Source organism: Rhea pennata, chromosome 2 (assembly GCF_028389875.1).
Source record: "Rhea pennata isolate bPtePen1 chromosome 2, bPtePen1.pri, whole genome shotgun sequence".
NCBI lineage: Eukaryota > Metazoa > Chordata > Aves > Rheiformes > Rheidae > Rhea > Rhea pennata.
Window position 1 is genome coordinate 112669220 of NC_084664.1, and position 21472 is coordinate 112690691.

The 21472-nt window shown below is 39.9% G+C and overlaps 1 protein-coding gene across 1 annotated transcript in view; it reads right to left on the bottom strand.

The window, feature by feature from the left end:
* Positions 1-20284, bottom strand: part of EMILIN2 (elastin microfibril interfacer 2) — a 31604-nt gene extending 11320 nt beyond the window's left edge. Inside the window, exons 1-4 of the mRNA XM_062570194.1 lie at positions 20157-20284; positions 19869-19991; positions 6344-6516; positions 1710-3644 (exon numbers count right to left, since the gene is read on the bottom strand). Of these exons, the coding sequence (XP_062426178.1) occupies positions 1710-3644; positions 6344-6516; positions 19869-19991; positions 20157-20284 (2359 nt within the window). The remainder of the gene's footprint in view (positions 1-1709; positions 3645-6343; positions 6517-19868; positions 19992-20156) is intronic.
* Between the last annotated feature and the right edge of the window lie 1188 nt (positions 20285-21472).

Below are 21472 nucleotides of genomic sequence, written 5' to 3' on the forward strand. Positions count from 1 at the left end.
TCTCACCTCAGAAGGTCTTTTGTGTCAAGCACTGCAATATGTTAGGTTTTAACAATTAACCATACAAAGCAAACACATTTATCGTAGACTTTCAAGACTCTTTGCCTGCTTTTGTCTTCCACATAGAAATTACTTTCAGATACTTCAATTAACACAACTTTTTCATTCAAGCAGGATGTCTTGCAGTAACATATCAGATCTCCCTCAGCCTACGTCAGCTGCAACAACCCACAAACTTTTCCCTTTGCACCGCTTTTTCCAATCTAGGATCAATCACAGAAATTGGTCTTTTTCCTACTGCTCTGTTAACAACTGAATGCATTCTGCCCTTTAAAAGCATATGCTCCCCAGCTGCATCCAGGAATCAATACTCAATCAATATAGGGCTGCCCAGCCCCAAACACCTCATCTTTAGTGGACTTCTCACAGTCCACTTTCCAAATCTGAGCTCCTAGCAGCACCTAGAATTCTCCTGACTTAACTATCCTGCTCTTAAAGGAATAAAATGTCAAACTAAAAGATGCTGAAGCCCAAGAAGTTCTTTCTGACAAAGAAACTCAACCTCAATTTTGAGATGGTAATTCTTGTTATGTCTAATGTATCTCATATGTACACAGAACTTAGAACAGAAGCATATTCTGTGTTTCACAGATACCTGAAGAGTACAATTTCAAACTAACTTTCACTTCTTATGTCTTTCAGTCATGGTAACCGAAATAGGAACCAAGCTTCTGCTAAACTCGGGCTCTTTCAAAAAACGTTTCTTCGTTGGAATTTGGGGCGAGAACCAAAGAGGGGACCAAGTGGCATCAGCCAAGGACTGTAAACCTTGGCAAGGTTCACCGACGTGTCTACATCACTGCCTTGCTCTTTGCTAGGCGTTACCATTTCATAGCAGTGTGAGCCAAAGGGAATGGGTCTCTGCTTCTCAGGCATTCAAATGCAAACCTCATGCCATCTGTGAAGGTAGATTTGAGTGAACATGCTAACAGAAGTGGCTGGTGTGTGAACATATTGCCAGCTGGGGTGTGAAATATTGCCAACTTGCCAACTATGTTGTGGGAATAAAAACTTCTGGCAGAGCTGTGAAGGAGAAATCTTAAATTGCTACACCAAGATTTGCCAGAGCCTCTTTCTGGCAGCCTTACATCAAAGAGTAGGTGCTAAATTATAATCATTAATTCACGCTAAGAACAAAATTTAGAAGGCTAATCTCATAGTAATAGTCATCATCATAAATTTGAATTCCTTTTACTTCAGTTTTCTCTATTTACTTTTCAATCCTCTGAGAAATCAGAAATAATTTCACACAACAAAATAAAACAAACAAAAGGAAATCAAATACAATTAACTTGAAAACTATCCACAGATAATCACTATTTAAAATTATTTTTAATTTAATAATAATTTTTCCCTTCTTTTCTTTATTCTGGCTCAAAGCAAATATGAAAGACTATTGACCTTTTCTTTCTTTTTGGAAATACTTTTTAAAACAGTCAAAGTCCTCTATAGCGTTCTAGAGCAGAAAGACGAAATTACAGAAATTGTGTAATACTAAGTTTTTCCTCTCATGTTCAGTTCCTCTGCAGGTGATTCAGAAAAAGCTAGCAGAAAATAAAAAATGGCTTTAAAAAGGCAAAAAAAAAAAAAAAAAAAAAAAAAAAAAGAAAGAAAGAAAGAAAAGAAAAGAAAAGTAAAGAAAAACTTACTCGTGCCAGACTGAGTTTTCATCATGTCTTCAATGTCTGTGGTGATTTTAGAGACCTGACTGTAAAACTGTTGGACAGAAGTTTTGAGGCCAGAAATATCTCTGGAATGAGATGCTACAGTTCCGTTCATCTCACGGATGCAGTTCCATAAGCTGCTCACATGCTTATTCAGACCTTCTTTAATCCTCTGCAAGCTACTGGAGATGGAGTCCAGCTTGCCACAAGCTTTTTCAACATGGGAGACTCTGCTATTAACATCTGAAACACCCTCCTGGATACCTTGGGTCTTCTCCTTACACTTGCTAAGATCATTCAAGACTTGGTCATTTAATTGCTCTAGTCTCTCTTTCACTTCAATACAGCAATTATCGTTGGAATGAGCAGTTTGATTTGCAAGTGTCCTCTGCATTTGATCAATCTTTCGAGAGACACCCCGTTGTGTTTTTTTACAGGTAGAATTGACGCCCAGAAGTTGCTCCCTGCAGTCACTTAAGCCACCTTGAAGATTTTTCACATCTTTATCCATGACATTTAGACTATACCGGAATACACGCAAGTCCCTCTGCATTTTTTGGATGTCACGTTGGTTACCCTTAATTAAGTTAAGTTTCTCGTTAAAAGAGCTATTTAAAGACTGCAGAAGAACAGAATTGTCCTGTGTTTTCAAAAGCAAGTGATTGTATTTGTTGTTACAATTTTCTATCTCTTTCTGAAGGTCCTCTGTACCTTGTGGTGCAGACTGGCATTTCTGCCCACAGAGGTGTTCAAGAGACAGTAGTTTGTTCCTCAGGAGATTCATCTCTACTGTAAATTGTTCATTTACAAATCCAGAGTCGCTAGGCAGGATAGGCCCAGGATTCATGTATATCCCATCTGGGTCCGTGGTATTAGCAATCTCTAAAATAGTGCCACCAAGTCTATCTTCCACTGCTCGTAGCTTTTGGTCAAACACATCTCTCAATTCATCTACTTCAGCAGCTATAGTTCCTCGGAGAGTTTCTTCAATGTAAAAACAATGTTCCTCAGCATTTCGTTCTGTAACGTTCATCCTTGCATCTAGTTCCTCCAATCTTTCACCAAACATGTCTTCTAAATCTGGAGTTGTTAATCGACTGATTTCGTTATCTATTCTGACATTCAAGATCCTGTGTGCTTCCACAACTCTATCAATCCTTTTATCTAAATCTTTTATCCGTTGGTCAAAGTCATTACTGCTACCCTCTTTGCAACAGCTAGACTGGTTTGATGGAATCTGAGTTCGGAGAGTATTTATTTCTTTCCTCAAGTCATTTTCCTTTCCTTTTATAACATCAATTATTCCTAAACAGTTATTTTCATTGTCATCACATTGCTGCTGGATATCCTGAAGTTTGTATTCACAGGAGTTCTTCAGATCTGCCATTTTCTTTTCAAATCCCTCCAGTATTTCCTGTCTGAGTGACTCAAATTTCGAGTCTATATAGTCTTTGTATACGTTGTCACTAGGCATTGTTATTGTAGGTCCTCGTGCTGCCTCCTGCAATTGTTTTAATTGTCCTTCATAGCCTTTTACTTTTCCATTCAATTCTTCCAGCTGGTTGTTCCTGATCTTCAAAGCTTCTTTGACATCAGCTAGCTCAGACTTGATATCTTCCATTTCAAAATCAATAAAAGGATCTTTTTGGTCTTTATTGCTGGGAAGTCCAGGCAGATGAATAGTGTCTGTTTCACCACCAACTGCACTATCAGGCCCTGGGCGGTCATAAAGGTTGTTCAGCCAAGTGACCAACATCTTACTAGCATCTTCTTGGACAGTCAGCTTCACGTTTTCATTCACACCTGCCAAGGAGGACTGAAGATCAAGCACTGACCGTGTAAGTCTGAACAACTCCTCCTCAAGAAACTGTATTTTCTTCTCATATGGTGGAGGTTCTGGCACTTCTGTTGGTTCTGCATCTGTTTCAAAGAAATAACAGACAGTATCTGAATATTAATATTCCTAATGGTATCCGTTTTGGTCAGCTGAGGCTAATTTTACTTCTTGTTTGCATTAGTTTATTAAGTAACTCCAAACTAAAGATTTTTGAACACTAGCAAATTTGTGCCAAGATACAATGACGAACAGTAAACAAACAAGCAGAAACCCTCCCCGTTCAAACACAAATCTAAAGTATAGTATATATAGTACGTTATTATATATCATTATACATCACAGTATAATTGTCTTAGAGCAACTGCATCTTTATAAACAATAATTTAGCATGTGCTGCTCCTGAATTCCCACTGAAAACTTCAGTACCAATAATTTACATGCATAAACTGGATTTGTACTCCAGTATTTTGCTGAATGGGGTAAAAACACGTATACTGGACAGGGTTCGGAAAAGCATTCCAATTACCACACTTGCTTTAAAAATACCTATTCTATACATATTTAAATAAATGTGTATAAAAGCATGAGCTTTATACATCTAAAATGATTAAAAAAGCACTGGCACTATCTTATTTAACTGAAAAAAGCAGACTTATGTTTGAAATTTAGCTTTTAACTAACACTATATTCAGTTAATAAGTTCGAAATTATCCTTCCAATCCATTTGTCATTGGCAATACCTTGGTTGCAGAGCTGTGTGCAATTCTGGATGTTCTGTTTCAAGCAAAGGTGTAACAATTGTTGAAAACCCGGAAGAAAGAAAGAAAGAAGTTATCAGAGGTCAAGAAAGCAGAAATTGCAGGGAAAGTTGAAATAAATTATGTTATTTAGGTTAGAGCAGAGGAGAATGAGGAGTGATACTCTAAAGGATAACCTGCAAATGGGTAGGAAATAAACTGTTTTCCACAACCACTGTGGACAGGACAAGAAGTATAGGCTTAAACTGGAGCAAGTGAAGGTGAGGCCAGAAAGGTGAGGTACACAAAGTGAAAGACCAGAAGAGACTGTCCACAGGAGCAGCAGCATCCCCACCACTGGAGGGTGGCAAACGTTTGCAAGGAATAGAGAAGGTATGGCTGATCCTACCTTACAGATGGATAAACTGGCCTTACAAAATCCCTCCAGCCCAATTTCCCGGAATTCTCTGACTCACTAACAAGGCACTATTAAGTCAAAGCAGGGAGTATGATCTGAAATTATGATCTAATATAAATCACTCAGATCACTGACTGTTTTAGCTTAACCAAATTTAATGTCATTTTAATGTGTACACCCATACAAACATATTTATACGTACAAATACTCCTATGTATCTTCGCCATTATGTACAAAGGGATAAACTCCATATGTCATGTATTATTCTAATTTTTATTTTGTATGGTATCTTTTATTCAATTGAGAAAAGAGCTTTGCACAGTTAAGGGATGCTATTACAAACATAGATAAAAACAAAACAAGTGACATTAAGAAGCGGAAGTAAAGAAGTAACTATGTATCTTTAACTAGGACAGAGAAGAGAAGCACAAACTGTTAGCGTTAGAAGGACTCTTTCAGATGATAAGCAGCAGCTCAGGATAATAAATGTCTCTTTCAGACTATGACTAAATTGTGTTAGAGTGTTGTTAACAGTTATATTTTCAGAAAAAGAATTTTATCACTGGTGCCAAGCTACAAATGTCAGATACATGTTACAGGGCAACAGCTGAGACAGAGTTTGAAGGAGATGTAGCTGGAATTTTTCTTAATTGATTTCATCTTGAAGACATTAAAAAGAAGCTAGGAAGTCACAATGAACTATTCAAGAGTGGCAGCATGACCTGTGCTGATTTAATAAATACACATACGTACACACACTGTAGCTGTTGTAGTTGTAGCTATTACATACACATTGGCCTAATTTTGCATTGCAATGTAGTTCTTATGGGTTTTTAGTCAGATCATGAAACATCTTCAGACAGAAATAGTGTGCCAGTTATGTAAAGATATCACGTATTTTACTATAGAATCATAGAATCATCATCTATTGGAAACAGTATTTTAGATGAGCTAATGAAATAATTAAACGGTTTATTTCTAAAGCAGCTATAGACTCTCTAGGACTGTTTTGGAGCCATCTATGCAGTTTCAATTCATTTTACACAAAAAATGCAAGTGTAAAACTGATTAAGAGCTTCACGCAACATTAATCTGATGAGGTGAAAAACCCTTCAAAAGTAAATATTTGCTTATAATTTCTTGAGAGAAAAGACACACTATTGCAGTAACTGTCCTCCTCTTATCCTTTCAGAAGGCCGTATCTTACAGAAACATAATTCACTTAATCATATCGTAAGGTACTATTGGCAGCATCACACATCGTTAAAATTAGTACCTATTCTTTTTTGTTTTAATAATAACTCCTCTCAAACATATCTTCTTTGCTGTACACTAGGAAAACCACAAAAAAGTGTAAATTCTTAAAACAAACCACCTTAACACAAAGGTTTTCCAGATTCATTAGTAGCCAGATGGTCCTTATGGCCACCAACTCATCCACTCCTCAGGAAATTCCCTGTATCAAGATTATTACTGGCTGACTATATTTTGTCACTCTGCAGTGTCCTGCATATGGTGTTTGCACCTTCCAGGAGTTTAACAGAAACCATAATGGTTCTTATATTAAAAAGGACAAAAGAAGAAACTAGACATGATCATGCATACCAAAATTCAAACAAAACGTTACCCAAGCCTTTCTTCACGACAGCTTTTGCTGGTGTTGTGGGAAGACGAGCACTGCTGGGCTGCTCTGGGCCTTCTCTGCAGTCTTCACCTTTGTACCCAGGACAACATCTCCATTCTAGCTCTGTAACTGTCTTATATGCAACTGTATATCGGGGTCTGAAACTCATTCGGTATCTGCCAAAGGAAAACAGCTGTATTTTAAATGATCTGTAACCTATTCTGTTATTGAGTTTAAATCTGAATTTAAAGCAGTGATTGTGCTTCACGAAATTAAATTCAAACATCAAATGAACAAATGTTTTTGTCTAACTTTGAAGTTACTGGCACTCAACACAGTCATGTCAGGCAGAGAAAACATGGCCATAGCAACAGGGGCTTTGCTGTTTGACTGGAGGGAAGAGGTACTGTGGGCAGAGAAGGTTAATCTCTCCAGTCTCTGCTAAGAGTAACAGCAGCTACCAGTGTAAATATTACTTTATATATTCAGAACCTTTTTCTCCTAAATGACTACTTTTCATCACAAACCCACCCACAGGGCTGCTCTGGCAGCAGCCCTCGTTGACATCAAAACCACTTCTGCCTATTTCATCCCACTTGTCTTTCCTCAGTCTCCACTTAGAACATTCCTCAGAATCCACACGCGCAGGGCCGTCGAAGCTAGGAAGGACACTCCAGGAACAGAGGAAACTTTGAAAGCATGATTCCGATAAGGACATGAAAGGAGTCAGATGAAAGGCTAAGACTAATCAAAGAATGAATTCTTCAGACTTTGCTGACCCAATACAGTTGAAGAGGATCTTACAGAGAAACCTATGCATGCATTATGTACATATAATCTTCTGTTAATTTACTTAACCATGGATTATCCCTGATTAACCACTCAAGAGTCAATAAATGACAAACTGATTTTGAATGTACAACTTTTATCAAAGGTTTCTTCCATAACTTTCCTTATATACACACAAGGTATGTTCAACTACAGTCACACAATATGGAATCCCACCAGACCATAAACAAAAGCCATGATAAAAACTGAAGTAATTCAGGAAATTACTTCTTCATCTCTCAACCTGAAATGAGTTAAATAAAATAGGTATTCTTCACCTGAGTTCTATAAACTGGCATATTTGGAACACATATTCAATATAAACAAAAAATTACATGGAATTTTTATGAGAATTCCTTACTGTAAAGAAAACTCGTATCCTACTAACCTCTCTATTGCACTTCCAGATCTTTTTGCTTAGATTATTTCAGATTAGAACTAGGGTTTGCATCCATTAATGAAAGACAGATTCATTACACAGTAAAGATGTCACGAAAGTAGTAACACAGGCAGAAGAAATGTCAGTCACAATGCACTTCATTGGAGGTCTATAGCAGATTACATTGGTAGCCTGGTTAGGCTCCCAAAAAGTATATTTTGGGACAGAAGTAATACAGAGCAGAATAGGCACTAGAATCAGCTCTGCTACCATCTCCAAAGAAGTTTCATTAGAGTAACCATTTTCTTATATTAATATATATAAAATTGTTTACTGTTTAAAACCAATCCATAGTCAACCAGGAGACCGAAAGTGTTAACTGACAAGAAAACAATTTCTACTGAAAGTCAGAGAGCAGAAGTTTAACTGTTACTCTTCAGGGCGAATAATTGTGTGTGTAAATAATTGCTGGGAAAAAATTGGAATTTTTTATTCAGCATCTTCCACCTTCATAGACATAATTTTAATAGTAATGTCTTAAATCTGATACCTATTTGCTGTCCCTTTATGATTTGGTTTAAGCTGCTTAGCCAACTTGCTTTTTTTAAGTGTATCTGCTAGTTATGAATTAATTTCTTTTTTAATCAAATATTTTCCCCATTCCATAACAATCAATATATTCTAACTTTTGCACTCAAATAATACTCAGTGCATAATCAATCTGCATTACCACTCAATGCATTATTGCTCTACATTATTACTTTACCTACCACCACCTCTCCTTTAGGGAGAAAAGGCACTTAACTAGAGACGTAATACTTTCACCAACCATTTTTGAGCCACACTAGTATTATTCTAATAAACCCTCTGGAATTCTCTATTCCCATGAATCTTAATGGAAAGGCAGGGGTGGATTAGTCTGCACATCTATCAGCTACTTGTAACTAAAGGGGTTTGCTCTGGATATTTTTGAATTCCAGCTTGCACACTAACTCAGACTTGATTTCCAACATTCTTTTATTTATTTTTGTATACATTCAAAATAGGATATATGAAACAGCTGCAGAGCGTACTCAAATTCGTAATTACTTTTACAATTTTCACCAGAACATCTGTCAAATCCTGATTACAAATGTAAAGTACAGACATCCCGAGGTCAAGTGCTTTAAAAGTAAATAAATGAATGCAATGGAAAGAGCGTTATTGGAAAGGACAACATCTCGGCCACCCAAGAACTTCCTTTTCCTTCTCCCTTATCTAAAGTATTAAACCACGTCTTATATAGGTTATTCGGGTATGACTCCCTTCTTTTGTACTAGCTGCTGGAGTCAGAGGAGTGACAGGATCTGCTAGATGTTTTAGTGTTTTGAAGTGGTTTAAGAGTCATTACAATCACTCTTACAAACACCACATAACTGAAATACAAACTTTGAACTTCTAGGTCAATTTTCAGATGCTGGAAACAGCATTACATACTTTTTCCTGATCTCCATAAAGCACTTAGCTGCCCTGAATGTGGTGTGTGGTCCTTTCTATACTTCTGGGGGCCAAACTCTTTTCTGAAAATTATTTTGACTATGTTCACTAAACACCATTAAAAATAGCTAAACTGAACAATATAGAAGGAAAAAATAGCTTTTATGCAAAATACACACTTCTTTGCTCAAGCAGGATGAGGATTTTGCCTAACTTGTGTACTAACACATTTTTTACAAGTTTTTCTTTGCATACTTTCGCTGTAGTCACCTTGATCAATGTAGTCACCTTCAAATGACTTCAAAATTTAGGCAAGAGTAAATTAAAAGACACAAGCAAATATAAACTAATTGAATCAAGTCTAGCAGTTTCCATATGGACAAATACTTATCTTTTAAAGCAATCTATCTAATACATAGAAAATGAGCAAATCTAATATTCTCTTACTTTGTAATTTTTTGTTATTTCATAATTTTGTAGTTATATAATAAATGACATACCATAAAATGCTTTAATATGATTTAATAAAAATAAATATTTTAAATACAGGATGATTCTCCCATTCTAAACTACAAAATCAAAACACTCCATCTATGACTTAAAAACCTCTTACCACTTAAATTTACTCCTCGTAAATTTTTGCAAGCCTGAGAACCCAAATAGACAATTAGTTCTCTGTTGATTTCAGCTATAGTACATTAAATACTATCTGAATTTTAAAACACAGTTCTCCTGCAGCAAAAATTTAGCAAGAATCAAAATGCTTCAGAAGTTAGGCATACAATAGCTTTCCAATTTTAACTGTCGTATCAAGGCAGCTCTATTTGTGTAGCTCAGAAATTAAACTGAAATTTGCTTAGCAAGAACTGCTGCTTCCCTATCTTGCTAGTCCAGCTCAATTAATCACACAGCTAGTCCGATCCACTTCCCCTAGATTAGTCATGTAAGGCAAGGAAACTGGATCTTATCCTAATGCTTTTCTAATTTGCATCCAGCCACATCAAGTTTAATTAAAACCACATCTTACTAGATATAGCTTTTCTACTGATGTACTTTATGCAGCACTGTGGAAATCGCCCGTGAAAGGAATGACTCTATCCGATGTATGCGATGTAACTTTCTGCTAGGGAGCGTATCTTAAAAATAACTTACAATACTATATATTTGAATAACACAGGATCAGAAACTACCAGAATATACAAATAAGATATTTGCTTATTTACATTTGCAGCATTTTGTATAAAATCACTCAGTCCTTCACATTTCATGTCAAAACACACAAAATGCACTCAGTATAGCAGAAAAGAAAATTATAATTTTCAAAGTTATGGAGGGACATTAAATGGAGAGACAACATAATAATGAATGTGCTGGTGGGTAGAACATAACATGCTTGATTTTCTGATAGTTGATGTGATTCCTTACACAGTTGCCCTACAAAGTAACTTCAGTCAAAAAGATTCACAAAAGTTTCAAGGGTTCTGTAAGTCCCTAACAAGGAAGTAAAAAATAAAAGATTCCACTTTAATACCTGCATATGCTGGACCATAATGTAGAAGAAGTGTGAAACATTGTTTGCCTTCAGTTGACTTGGATTTCTGTTAAAGTGAGTATTAATAACCACAATTGTTTTTACAAGTATTTTAAAGGTAGTATTTTTTTCCTAATGTGGTTAAAAACCTAAACCATTAGCACTTATCATGCCTATTCACCCCATCTTTGTGCGAACTTCTAGTGTAAGATGGTAATATTTCTTTGGTGAATTGACCTAAAAAATACAAATGAAATCATTCTTCTAAAAAGCTGGAACAAAGAAGACTGATTTCAAAAGTCTCTAATCTTTTCTCACAACATGAAAAATAAGAACAGCTGTATTTTCGGGAGTCTTTCCATTGCAGGATTATAACCACCAATGCCTATTACCTTCACAAGGAATTCAACATGCTGACCAAATGAGGAAAAAAGAAATTTAGAACATTATTGCACTACTAAAACTCTAGTTTTAGTATCTGAATATTTCACAACTGAAATAAAATGAACTTGTATAGTGTGGCGATAGTTTTCAAATCTTCTTCTTTGAGAGGAAAGTGTTTTTCTTTAGAATATGCTTAATTAAAAATGCATGTTTGCTGCAAGTGCTAGACGTTTTGACTTGGGAACATACTATAATTTTCTCATGGTGCTAAACCACAGGAGGAAACAGTTAGCACTGCTATTTGGAATGTTACCTAATAACGATAAAACAAATCAGAAACATTTGGATGAAATCGGTGGGAAAACATATGGCTCAGTTGTGTAACTAAACTCTAGCATTCAACGTTTAGGGAAATGCAAGGAGATAAGTGCCACCACATCCTCACTGTGAGGAAGGGACTGCGGAAGCAGCATATGTTTCTGCACAAGCAGTGTACTGTGTTATTCTGAGCGCAAAACTTAAAACTTGGCCCAAAATTCTACAATCACTGGAACAGGTCCCATAACTTCAGTAGTCTCTGAATCATGATCCTATTGAATGTAAGCTAACTGGTCTTCACGACAGAATGCTTTCATTGAATGTAGATCCAGTTTTTGTAAATGCTGTAAAATCTGCTCTTGCATGTCCCAGTCGTCCAAATCTCCAACAGTATAGCAGTGGGAGTGCAGGAGGAACATGTAAACCCTCCCCACCCCCCGCCCCCTGCAAAAAAACCCCAGAATGCTACCTATACGATATAATTAAATGCAATCATATTTTGATCAAATACTTTTTATTCCACAAAAGCTTCCACTAAAAATACACCTAATGTAGCCATTTATCTCACACACTTATTAACTAGAACCAGTTAATCTCATTTTTTTTATTTCACAAGAGTCAAGGTTTAACTACAGCCCTAATAAATGGAGGCAGACGTTCTAGTTCCAGTGAAATCAAGGAGACTTTAGCAACTGACTGCAACAGTGTGATTCAGCACACATGAATTTCAGATGCCTAGAGTGTACGCATTAATGCACACTAGATGTCTGTATTTTCATTTTCGCCAACAGTAACATAATCACCACAGCCAGTAGAGTCTAATCAGCATTGCATCTCATTTTTAATGCAATTATTTACATCTGATTAACTAAACACCATGCTGGACACCACAGCTCTGTATTGAGTCACTCCACCACTATTACCATGGTTGTCTGAGCTCCCATGTTCACATACATTCCCCTGCACATTGGACAACTGAAGTTAGGGTGAGCTAAAGCCTGCTTCTGGATTTTGCTCTTTTATAAAACCTTGCTGCTGCACTGCCGCATTGACAGTTATCTTGTGTTCTAACTCGCAAATGAGCAAAATTTAAGAGAAAAATAAGTGTCTTTATTAAGAGTCTGTCCTAAAGCACTTACCACAAGTGGTAAAAAGATGTTTTGACAAGGACAGATTACTTAACAGAAGTCTAGGTGTTTAATGAAAGAAAGTTATAGAGTCAGTAATAAATTCAAATTAAGTGCTGTATACTAAAAACATCTATTTTGAAAGACTCTTAACAAACACAAAATAATTTTTGACCTTGATCTGATGTTAGAGAACCTAAGCTGGTTTTTACTGATAGACTCAAGAAAGTCTTATCTTTCCACAGCTGCTACTCTTGCTTTAGAATCATAGAATCAGTAAGGTTGGAAGGGACCTCTGGAGATCATCCAGTCCAACCTCCCTGCTCAGCAGGGTCACCTACAGCATGTTAGACAGGGTTGCATCCAGGCGGGCCTTGAAGATCTCCAGAGAAGGAGACTCCACCACCTCTCTGGGCAACCTGGTTCAGTGCTCTGTCACTCTCCCAGTGAAGAAATCCCCCCTCACGGTCAGGTGGAACTTCCCGTGCTTCAGTTTCTGCCCATTGCCTCTTGTTCTGTCACACGGGGCAACTGAAAAGAGTTTGTCCCCGTCCCCTTGACACCCTCCCTTCAGGTACTTGTACACATTGATAAGATTCCTCCTCAGTCTTCTCTTCCCCAGGCTGAAGAGGCCCAGCTCTCGCAGCCGTTCCTCATGGGGCAGATGCTCCAGCCCTCTGATCATCCTGGTAGCCCTATGCTGGACTCTCTCCAGTAGCTCCATGTCTCTCTTGTACTAGGGAGCCCAGAACTGGATGCAGTACTCGAGATAAGGCCTCCCCAGGGCTCAGTAGAGAGGCAGGATCACTTCCCTCAACCTGCTGGCAACAGTCTTCCTAATGCAGCCCAGGACAGCAAGTAGCATTTTTGCTTTCCAAAACTTTTACGGAAAAAAGGATGGTGCACATGTCCATAGGAGTTAAGGTCTGGGGAACAGAATACGACTTTTCCTTTGAAAAACTGCCATTGACTTTATCAACCAGTCTAATGCCTAGCATAGTCACAGCCATCTCATTTGACGTTCCCCAAAGGCCATGACCAGACCTTTATATAATATATTGATCAGACCTTAATATGCGTTATCAAATGTAAGCAGAGAGTGTTTCAAAATTCTGTGCTCCGGACAGCATAATTTTGGGGCATCTCTGTAGACTATATGAAGTTATGATGATCTCCACTAACACACACTGCCAAGGAGGCTGAGCTTCTCCAAGCAGGCACAGGCACATAAGGATGCTTTTTAGTATGATAGGCACTAAAATATAGTGCACCATATAGATTTGCACCAGCTGGGCTATTTGGAACTAAATCCTGAGTAGAAAAGTGCTACTGTCTAAGAGCATTAACAGGGACTGAAACTGGAGGAAGGCAAGAGAACAAGTTGAAAGCATTACACGTCTGCACCCTGGAGCGCAATTCGTGCTGTCCAGGCAACAGGGAACCCTCCCAGCCACCTCACTGCAAAGAATGCTACAGTATCAGAGCACCAAAATGCTGCCATTTTACTAAGTATGTCACGAAACAGGAATGGCTGTGGCAGACTAAGTACTTTCTCCACACCATGTGAGACGCAAAATGGGAGCAGAGATTGCCCTCAGTTTGGAAGAAGTTGCTAGCCGACAGAAACACAGCACAAGCAAGTTGTATCCCTTCCTCCAACTCCATCTCCAGAACATCGGCACATCAGGACCAAATAAGAAAAGTTGCTTTCCTCTATCCCTAAAGAATACTGTCACCTCATCTGCCGGCGCCAGGGAAGGAGCAGGGAATCATGCCACCAAAATCACGTCACTATGTCTAATTTCTCACATGGTTCTCTTTAATGCTGAACTTTAGTTCAGTGCACCTGATTGCATTTTACTTTAGAGTACTTTTTTAAATAAGAGGGGCAGAGGATTACAGGAAAGGGTGCAAGACAAAAAGCTTAACTGTTCTCACATACCACCACAGAACTGCATTTATACTTCCATCCGAAATTTCTGGAAGTGCCATCATTCGTTATCCATACAATGAATTCCAATGCTGCTTGACTCAGGGTTTTTCTATCTGAAATAACTGAGACTCAAAACTGAATTTTCTCCTTACTCTCCATCCCCAAAGTGTAGCTAAAATAGGGAAGAGGAAGAAACAATCAAAGGTCTATGTTTTTATTTTTCTAGTGATCTATATACTTCAGTCACCAAGGCTTTTATTTTTAAAAGCCACTTAAAAAGTCCAGTAGGAAATGCCCACAAATTATTCCCAAGCTTTAAAATTTTAATACTGTTAATGTTCACTAATTACCACTCCTGAAAGCTAGATAGGCACCCTCCTCTTAAGAGTATAGAAACCAAGTCATATGATGTATTTAAGTAACTTGCAGCCACAGAGAGCCTGTAGCAAAGCTCAAAACAGAGCTTTGTTCTTGGGATTTCCACTCTTAATTCTTACATGGTTGTATCCTTTCAGTGTGTCACCAGGAAGATAAATAAATGCCAGTCAACTGCTAGCTGACAGATCAACTATAAGCTACCACAAGACACTAACTAAAATAGGATAGGAGAACACTGAAAATACACTTATTTCAAAAGGACTCCAGGAAAATTTTGTAAGCAGCACTGTAATGTGGTCTGACAGTGATGGTACAGGAAGCAAGTCAGCAACAGGTTGTGCTAACAGTATCCACATCTGCTTCCCCCAGCAGTGTGCTTTTGAGTTTCTTACCTTACAGCTCTAGAAAAGACAACTGAGGAACAGAGCAATGCTCCCAATAAAGCCGCCTGAGAAATGGAGCTCCACTAGGATCTCTTCTGTTTTTCCTACCCATGAAATAAGCTTATTTCCTAGGAACGCTCTGAGAAAGAGCTACTGGTCACAGAATATTTGAGAACACACAGAGACAGAAAAATAAACACGTACACACCACTGGTATTTTTATGAATACAAGAGCTAACCTGTGAAATTAGCTGGGATCCTAACTTTCAGAATAAGGCATAGTATTGTTTGGAGAGCCGATACTTTTCAGGAGACCAGGTCAGAAGTGAACTGGAGCGGAGAAGAAAGATGAGACATGAAGGTGAAAGAAAGGTCAGATGTCCTTAGGGCTACAGGAGGAAAGGAGTAATAACCTGCAACATATAAAACTGGCACTGCCCACCTCCTAATGGTGCAGAATAGTCCTTGGTTATTTGGTTGATTTACGAGATAACAGGCCTGAAATGGGTCAGCGGCACCCAAAGATTACCAATTTGTTATTTTGGCAACAGTTGAGTGCTTAACAAGAGAGGCCCCATACTTCCTGGTCATATAGACATAAAGGTTTAATTATTTATATAGACACGAACTGAGGAACAGTTTGTGGGGTTTTTTTTTGAAATATGGCAACAAACTCTGTATGATATAAAAAAATGAAAATTCTTTGTCCAATTCATACAGAAGAAAGACGGTGTTGTTTTCAGTGTGTGAAGAAAGAGATGTCTACTTTCAAGCGCAGGGAGATGGCCAGGAAAGTTCACCACACCCAGCAGGCTCTCAAAGATTATCAAACAAGCACTCCAGGAAACTCAAGTATGTTCTGAAGTTGTTTAAGTTTCCTTACTGTTCCCAACGCACCATCCCTTAGGCTAAACTCCTTATGCAGTCAGCTAGCTGGAGCCTGTACAAAGAAATTCTGCTTCCTAAAAAAAGAAAAAAGCAAAACAAAACTAGCTTTAAGCAGGAAAAAGAAAAAATCTCAAAGACCTTTCTAGATATTTGGAGGGGAAACTTGAAACAGCTCTCACCTTCCCTTCAACTTTTTGTCTATTACAAATTTTCTTGTGAGATACGCCTGCCTAGAAGCCAGAGGCAAACACAGACCCTGATGCTGTACTGACTAGTGTATCTTAGGTTTGATCCTGCCCAGTGCCGAGCCTCTGACAACGCTACGCATGTTTTATTTCCAGTGCTTGAATATTCTCGCAGAAAACACAAATGGGACTGTTCAGGGGTTGAAAAGTACATGAGAGTTTACTACATCTTACTGGATTGGGACTGCTGTTCTCCACCCAGGACCTTCCAAGATTTCCAGAAAACAATAAACCAGTGAAGCCATTTAAACAAAACTGGTAATCTGATACACTGTTTTTCAGTAAAAATAGTTGCACTGCTATTCAGTATAATTTTATTAACACATTTTGTATATTGCTGATTGAAAGCTGGGAGTTACCCATAAATATTGTCACCTACCCCAAAACTTATGATTACAGAAAACTAGCAGTAAGTCTCTTAAAGTTTTTTGAGTCTTTTACCTTACATCTTTCAGTTGGCAGTGATGGAGATTTGAAACTGTGATTAGTATGGGAGTAGGCTTATTTGTGGTGATTTGAAAGTATCATATGACAAGAAGCTGGAAAATACTGCGCAGTGGGATATTTGGAAAAGCTTGCTCATTTAGCTATTGATTCATTTTTCATTTTCCTGACTGTTTTCTAAGTATTGGCAATCTAGTAAAATAATTAGGTTGCTTATTCTGTGTCGATCTCAAGTGTTAAGATGAGAAGCTCACACTAAATCATGAAAACCACTCCTCACAAGCTAAAGACAAGTGACCTGACTTGAGCTCACACATACCTTTACTCGTATGAGTAGAATTAATGGAGACTGTTACTTGAATTAGGAGATCTGATAAACATCCTTTCATCCAGTCCCTGAGCAACTTAATCTAACTTCGAAGCTCGCTCTGTTGTGAGCTGGGGACATGGGGTTGGGGGAATTAGATGACCTTCAGAGGTTCCTCCCAGCCTAAGGTTTTCTACTTGATTTACTATTTCAAGTTTTCCTCCCCACCCCTCTGTGAGAGAGGGAAGTCCCATTTCCCTGCTCTGTAGCAAAGATGGAAAATCAGAACATGTTCCTGTGCTTTAGCTGTTCCTGTTCACAGGCTGGCTTATTTAATTAAACTTTACTAGCGCAAATGGGTTTGCACAAAAGCACTGGACCACGAATTGGAGCGCCTGAAGCACAGTCAGATGTCCCAACGACTTTACAGCAGAAAAGGCAAAGCAAACATCTTAACCGGCAGCGACTACATTCACCACAGGATGGCCACAGAGCATTCGATCGCAACCCCCAAGAGTCTGTAAGATCTAGCCAAGAGGACAATAATTTTCCTGTTAACCTATTTAAATTACTAAACTGTTCATGAGAACACAAAGAAAGGAAATGCACAGTAAGAAGAGGGAAGGAGTCAATTATTTATGAAACAGTATTAAATTTTCAAAACATACAATTCTTTTTAGTGAGTAAAAGCATTAACATTTCTGCTTAATTATCTTTCATTTCTACCTCCTACTAATAACAAAGCTTCTTCCTCCTTAACTAGTCATAGTTTTCAGAAAAATAAATCAGGAACATCCAGTACTTCAAAGGGAACACACTTCAAAGTGCCCTTCTTTTTCTTTTTACTACTCCCTCTCTCCCTTAAACAGCTACACTTTAACTCACATTTATCTTTGACATCTTAATTAGTCACAATATTGACTAACTTTTCAGTGACAAAATGCACAGCTGAGTCCAAATACCTATAAAAATACTTAAATAATGATACCCTGGTGTAATAATTTCCATAATCTCAACTTAACCTTTTAGGAAATAAACCCTACATTCTATAACAGAATGACCAGATAAACCAAGGGTATCAGAAGTAGACTTCACAGGGGCTGTAGTTTATTTCAAAGAATATCTACTGTTTTTATTTCATGTTTCCTTCTCTATGTAAGCGCATAAAGAAAAAAAAAGTAACTTCAAAGAAGTCCTCACAATCATTTCTTTGTTTCTATTATAGTGCTTTCCTGTCCTGTTTTTGTCAACATTAGGTTCTGAGCTAGCAAATGTATTTGAACACATTCTGCTATTCACACCACTACTCCTACTGTACTTTTCATGTGAAGGAAGGTACTCCTGTGCTTAGGGAGGGTGTAAGATTTGGACCACATACTTCAGACACTTTAGATTAGTTCCTTTTCCTACTCTATTAAAAAAAAAAAAAAAAAAAAAAAAAAAAAAAAAGTATGTATCTCAGCTAAGGATAGAAAAATAAAAGTCATAACCTATAAACAGAGCACTTTGGATACAGTAAAATTCCAAGTTTTTAATTACGATCTGCTTAAAAGATAGTCAAGCTGCTTTCAGTTTAATCAGCTGCTACTCTAATAGGTACTTCAAATGTTTTGTTTTAAAAATGAGTAAATATTTTGTGGTTGCCTTTCAGGTTATCAAGAAAATAATATTTATGTTCACCAAAGCAAGTCAAATTCAGGAAACAAGAACTTGTGATAAGGATCTAATTGCATCCTCAAAGAACAGAAAATGAACAGGAGATTAGCCACAAAAGCTGGGTGAGACCAAAAGTCCAGATAGCCTATATCCTATCTCTGCCAACACCCAATTCCAGATGTTTAGGAAGAGTATAGGAACAGACAATGTACAATGACATTTCATAGGAACACAAAATAATTTAGAGGGTATGCGAATTCAGGAGGTCATCCAGTCCGACCCCCTGCTCGCGCACAGCTTCTCCTTCCGACATCTGCCAAAATTCTCACCAACTTGAGCAATTTTCAGGTCAGGAATTTCCTCAGCCAGCAGCAATGTCTTTCTAACTTCTTCAGTATCTACTGTCAGATATACTCACGCTCCAAGAAAACCCTGCTTTGCCACCTCTAAAATGCTTTCCCTGTAAATCTCCTGACTTAGGTATTCAAAGAGCTCAGTTCCAGCCCGTCCTTGCTCCCACACAGCCCCACCGTGGAGGCTCAGTGTAACGGAGGGTACACCCGTGGCACAGCCTGGAGACTCTGCCAGAACTCCAAAGTGGCCACTGCAATGCTCAAATACAAGAGAAACACGGGAAAACACATAGTGACTGCTCAGCTGTCTGCTGCCTTGGATATTTGCCTCAAATCCCAAGGTTTACATACCCCAGTAGAAAAGTTATGTTTTAGCAAAAAAACCCACACCCCAATGTAATCAGAAGTCAAACGCCGAATATGTGTTGCCCCAGGACCCAGGGCTGCCCGTGCATGCAGCACCCAGGACCTAGCAGTATCAATCACATCCTCACTTTCATGGGGCAAAATAAAAACCAGTTTTCTTTGTGTAACATTCACCTCAGGCTAAGCTGGAGCCTAATCCCAGAGAAACACACGGCCATCCTTTCACTAACTCCTGGAGGAGCGGGAACAGTCAGTTTCACACAGAGTTTGAACCTATCTGTGGTTTACAAATAAAAGAAGTGCAACTACTAGCGCTTTTCAAGCAGGGAGATTGAGGAAGGGAGGCTTGCTGCAGGTTTAGCCAGCAGATTTTTGGGCAGGGATTTTTGGGGGTGATGGGGATTTTGGGGGATGACAGGGATTTTTTTTTTTTTTTTTTTTTTTTTGGAGGGGGGAAAGGAGTGGGGAAAGGGGCTGCGGAGAGGGGAGAGGGTGCCGGCGCGCTCTCCCCCCCCCCCCCAGGGCTACTCACACGGGGGTGGGCTGGCAGGGGAAGCGGTTCCAGGCGCACTTGTACTGGGCTTGGACGTAGCTCTCCGTCCCGTCCAGCACCGAGCAGCTCACGTTGCGGGTCACGATGTAGGCGCACCAGTTCCTGCGGGAAAGCGGGACACACACGCACACGCACACGCACGCACACGCACGGCGCTGAAGCCCACGCGCCACCGCCGCCCACGCGCCACCGCAGCCCCGTGGGCGGCAGCGGCGGCGGCGGCGGCGGCGGCGCCCTCCCCGTAGCCCGCCCGCCCCCGGCACTCACTTGCTGCGGGAGCCCGGGCGGCTGTAGCCGCGCAGGTGCGGGGTGCCCTGGCTCAGCCCGGCGCCCAGGGCGAGCAGCAGCGGCAGCGCCCAGCCCGCGGCCGCCGCGGGGCCCGGCCGCCGCTCCATGGCGGGCACCGGCGCTGCGGGGAAAGCGCCGCGGCCGCCGCCTGCTTCCCTGCGGCTCCCGCCGCCGCCGCCCGCCCCGCGCCGCCGCCCCGCACTGACGCAAGTGCCCCCCGCCCGCTCCCGGCCCGGCCCCCTCCCCCCGGCCCGGCCCGGCCCGGCCCGGCCCGGCCCCCGCTAAGCGTCCAGTCCAGCGCCCGGCCCAGATGCTCCAGAAGGTAACGCACGAGCTCAAGGAGCAAGCGGAAGAGCAGCACCGTCCCGAGGGGGGCTCCTTCCCGGCGCCCCCGGTTCACGCTCCCCCAAAGCACGATGTTTATACCCTTTCTGAGCTCTTGTGTTGCTAATAAAAACCTCGTCTTGGGTTTTTATTAAACTGGGGGTGCTGTAGCAACCAAAATTGTCTGAACGTGTTAAGCTCTGTGGTGTCAGTGAGAGCTCGTGAGAGCGAGACATTCAGTGCCTTGCATCCTGTAGCACGCATCACAGCACCAGGAAGAGCTTTTTAAGCTCACTTATAAAAGCACAAAATGTCATTGTGGCACTTAAATGCCCGTTCAGAAAACCTTTCTTTACTCATACAGCATATATTAGCCCATCATTCGTAAGAAGAATCATTCACTGGGCAGAGAGAGAGCATTGGGAGTTCAAATTCACTCAGGCATTAAAATTAATTCCAATTCAGGCACCTTGATTAGATTAGCCAGCTGAACAAGGTTGTTCGCAACAAGTCCCATTACTATCTAGACCACTGGGCAGGACCATCTGTCCTCATCAGCTCCTCTTCTTTTGAAGAGATCCGTTTGGGCCCTCACACAGACATAGTCCCATGAAGTTTTAGAGGCAGAGCCTGTCTCGTCTCTGTACTGTGCTTGAACAGTGCGTGGTAGGCCCTGGTCTGGATCCTGAGACCATCAGATGCTAACACTGCTAGCTGCTCACACAGTGCAACTCCTTGTCCTGCTGCAGGCCACAGTCATCTTCAGCAGTAGCTTGGTGCGGTAGCTTGACACACTTCTGCATCAGTCATTCAGAGATAATCATATATGGGACCATGCTGTTGGCTGCAGCAGGGAAGTGTTGTGTTTAAAAAGAGCAACCAACTATTTTGCATTCGTGTTAAACCTCAGGAAAGTGCCATGATCTGGGCTATAGCATGAACAGAGGCTTCAAGTGCTGCATCAGGACCGC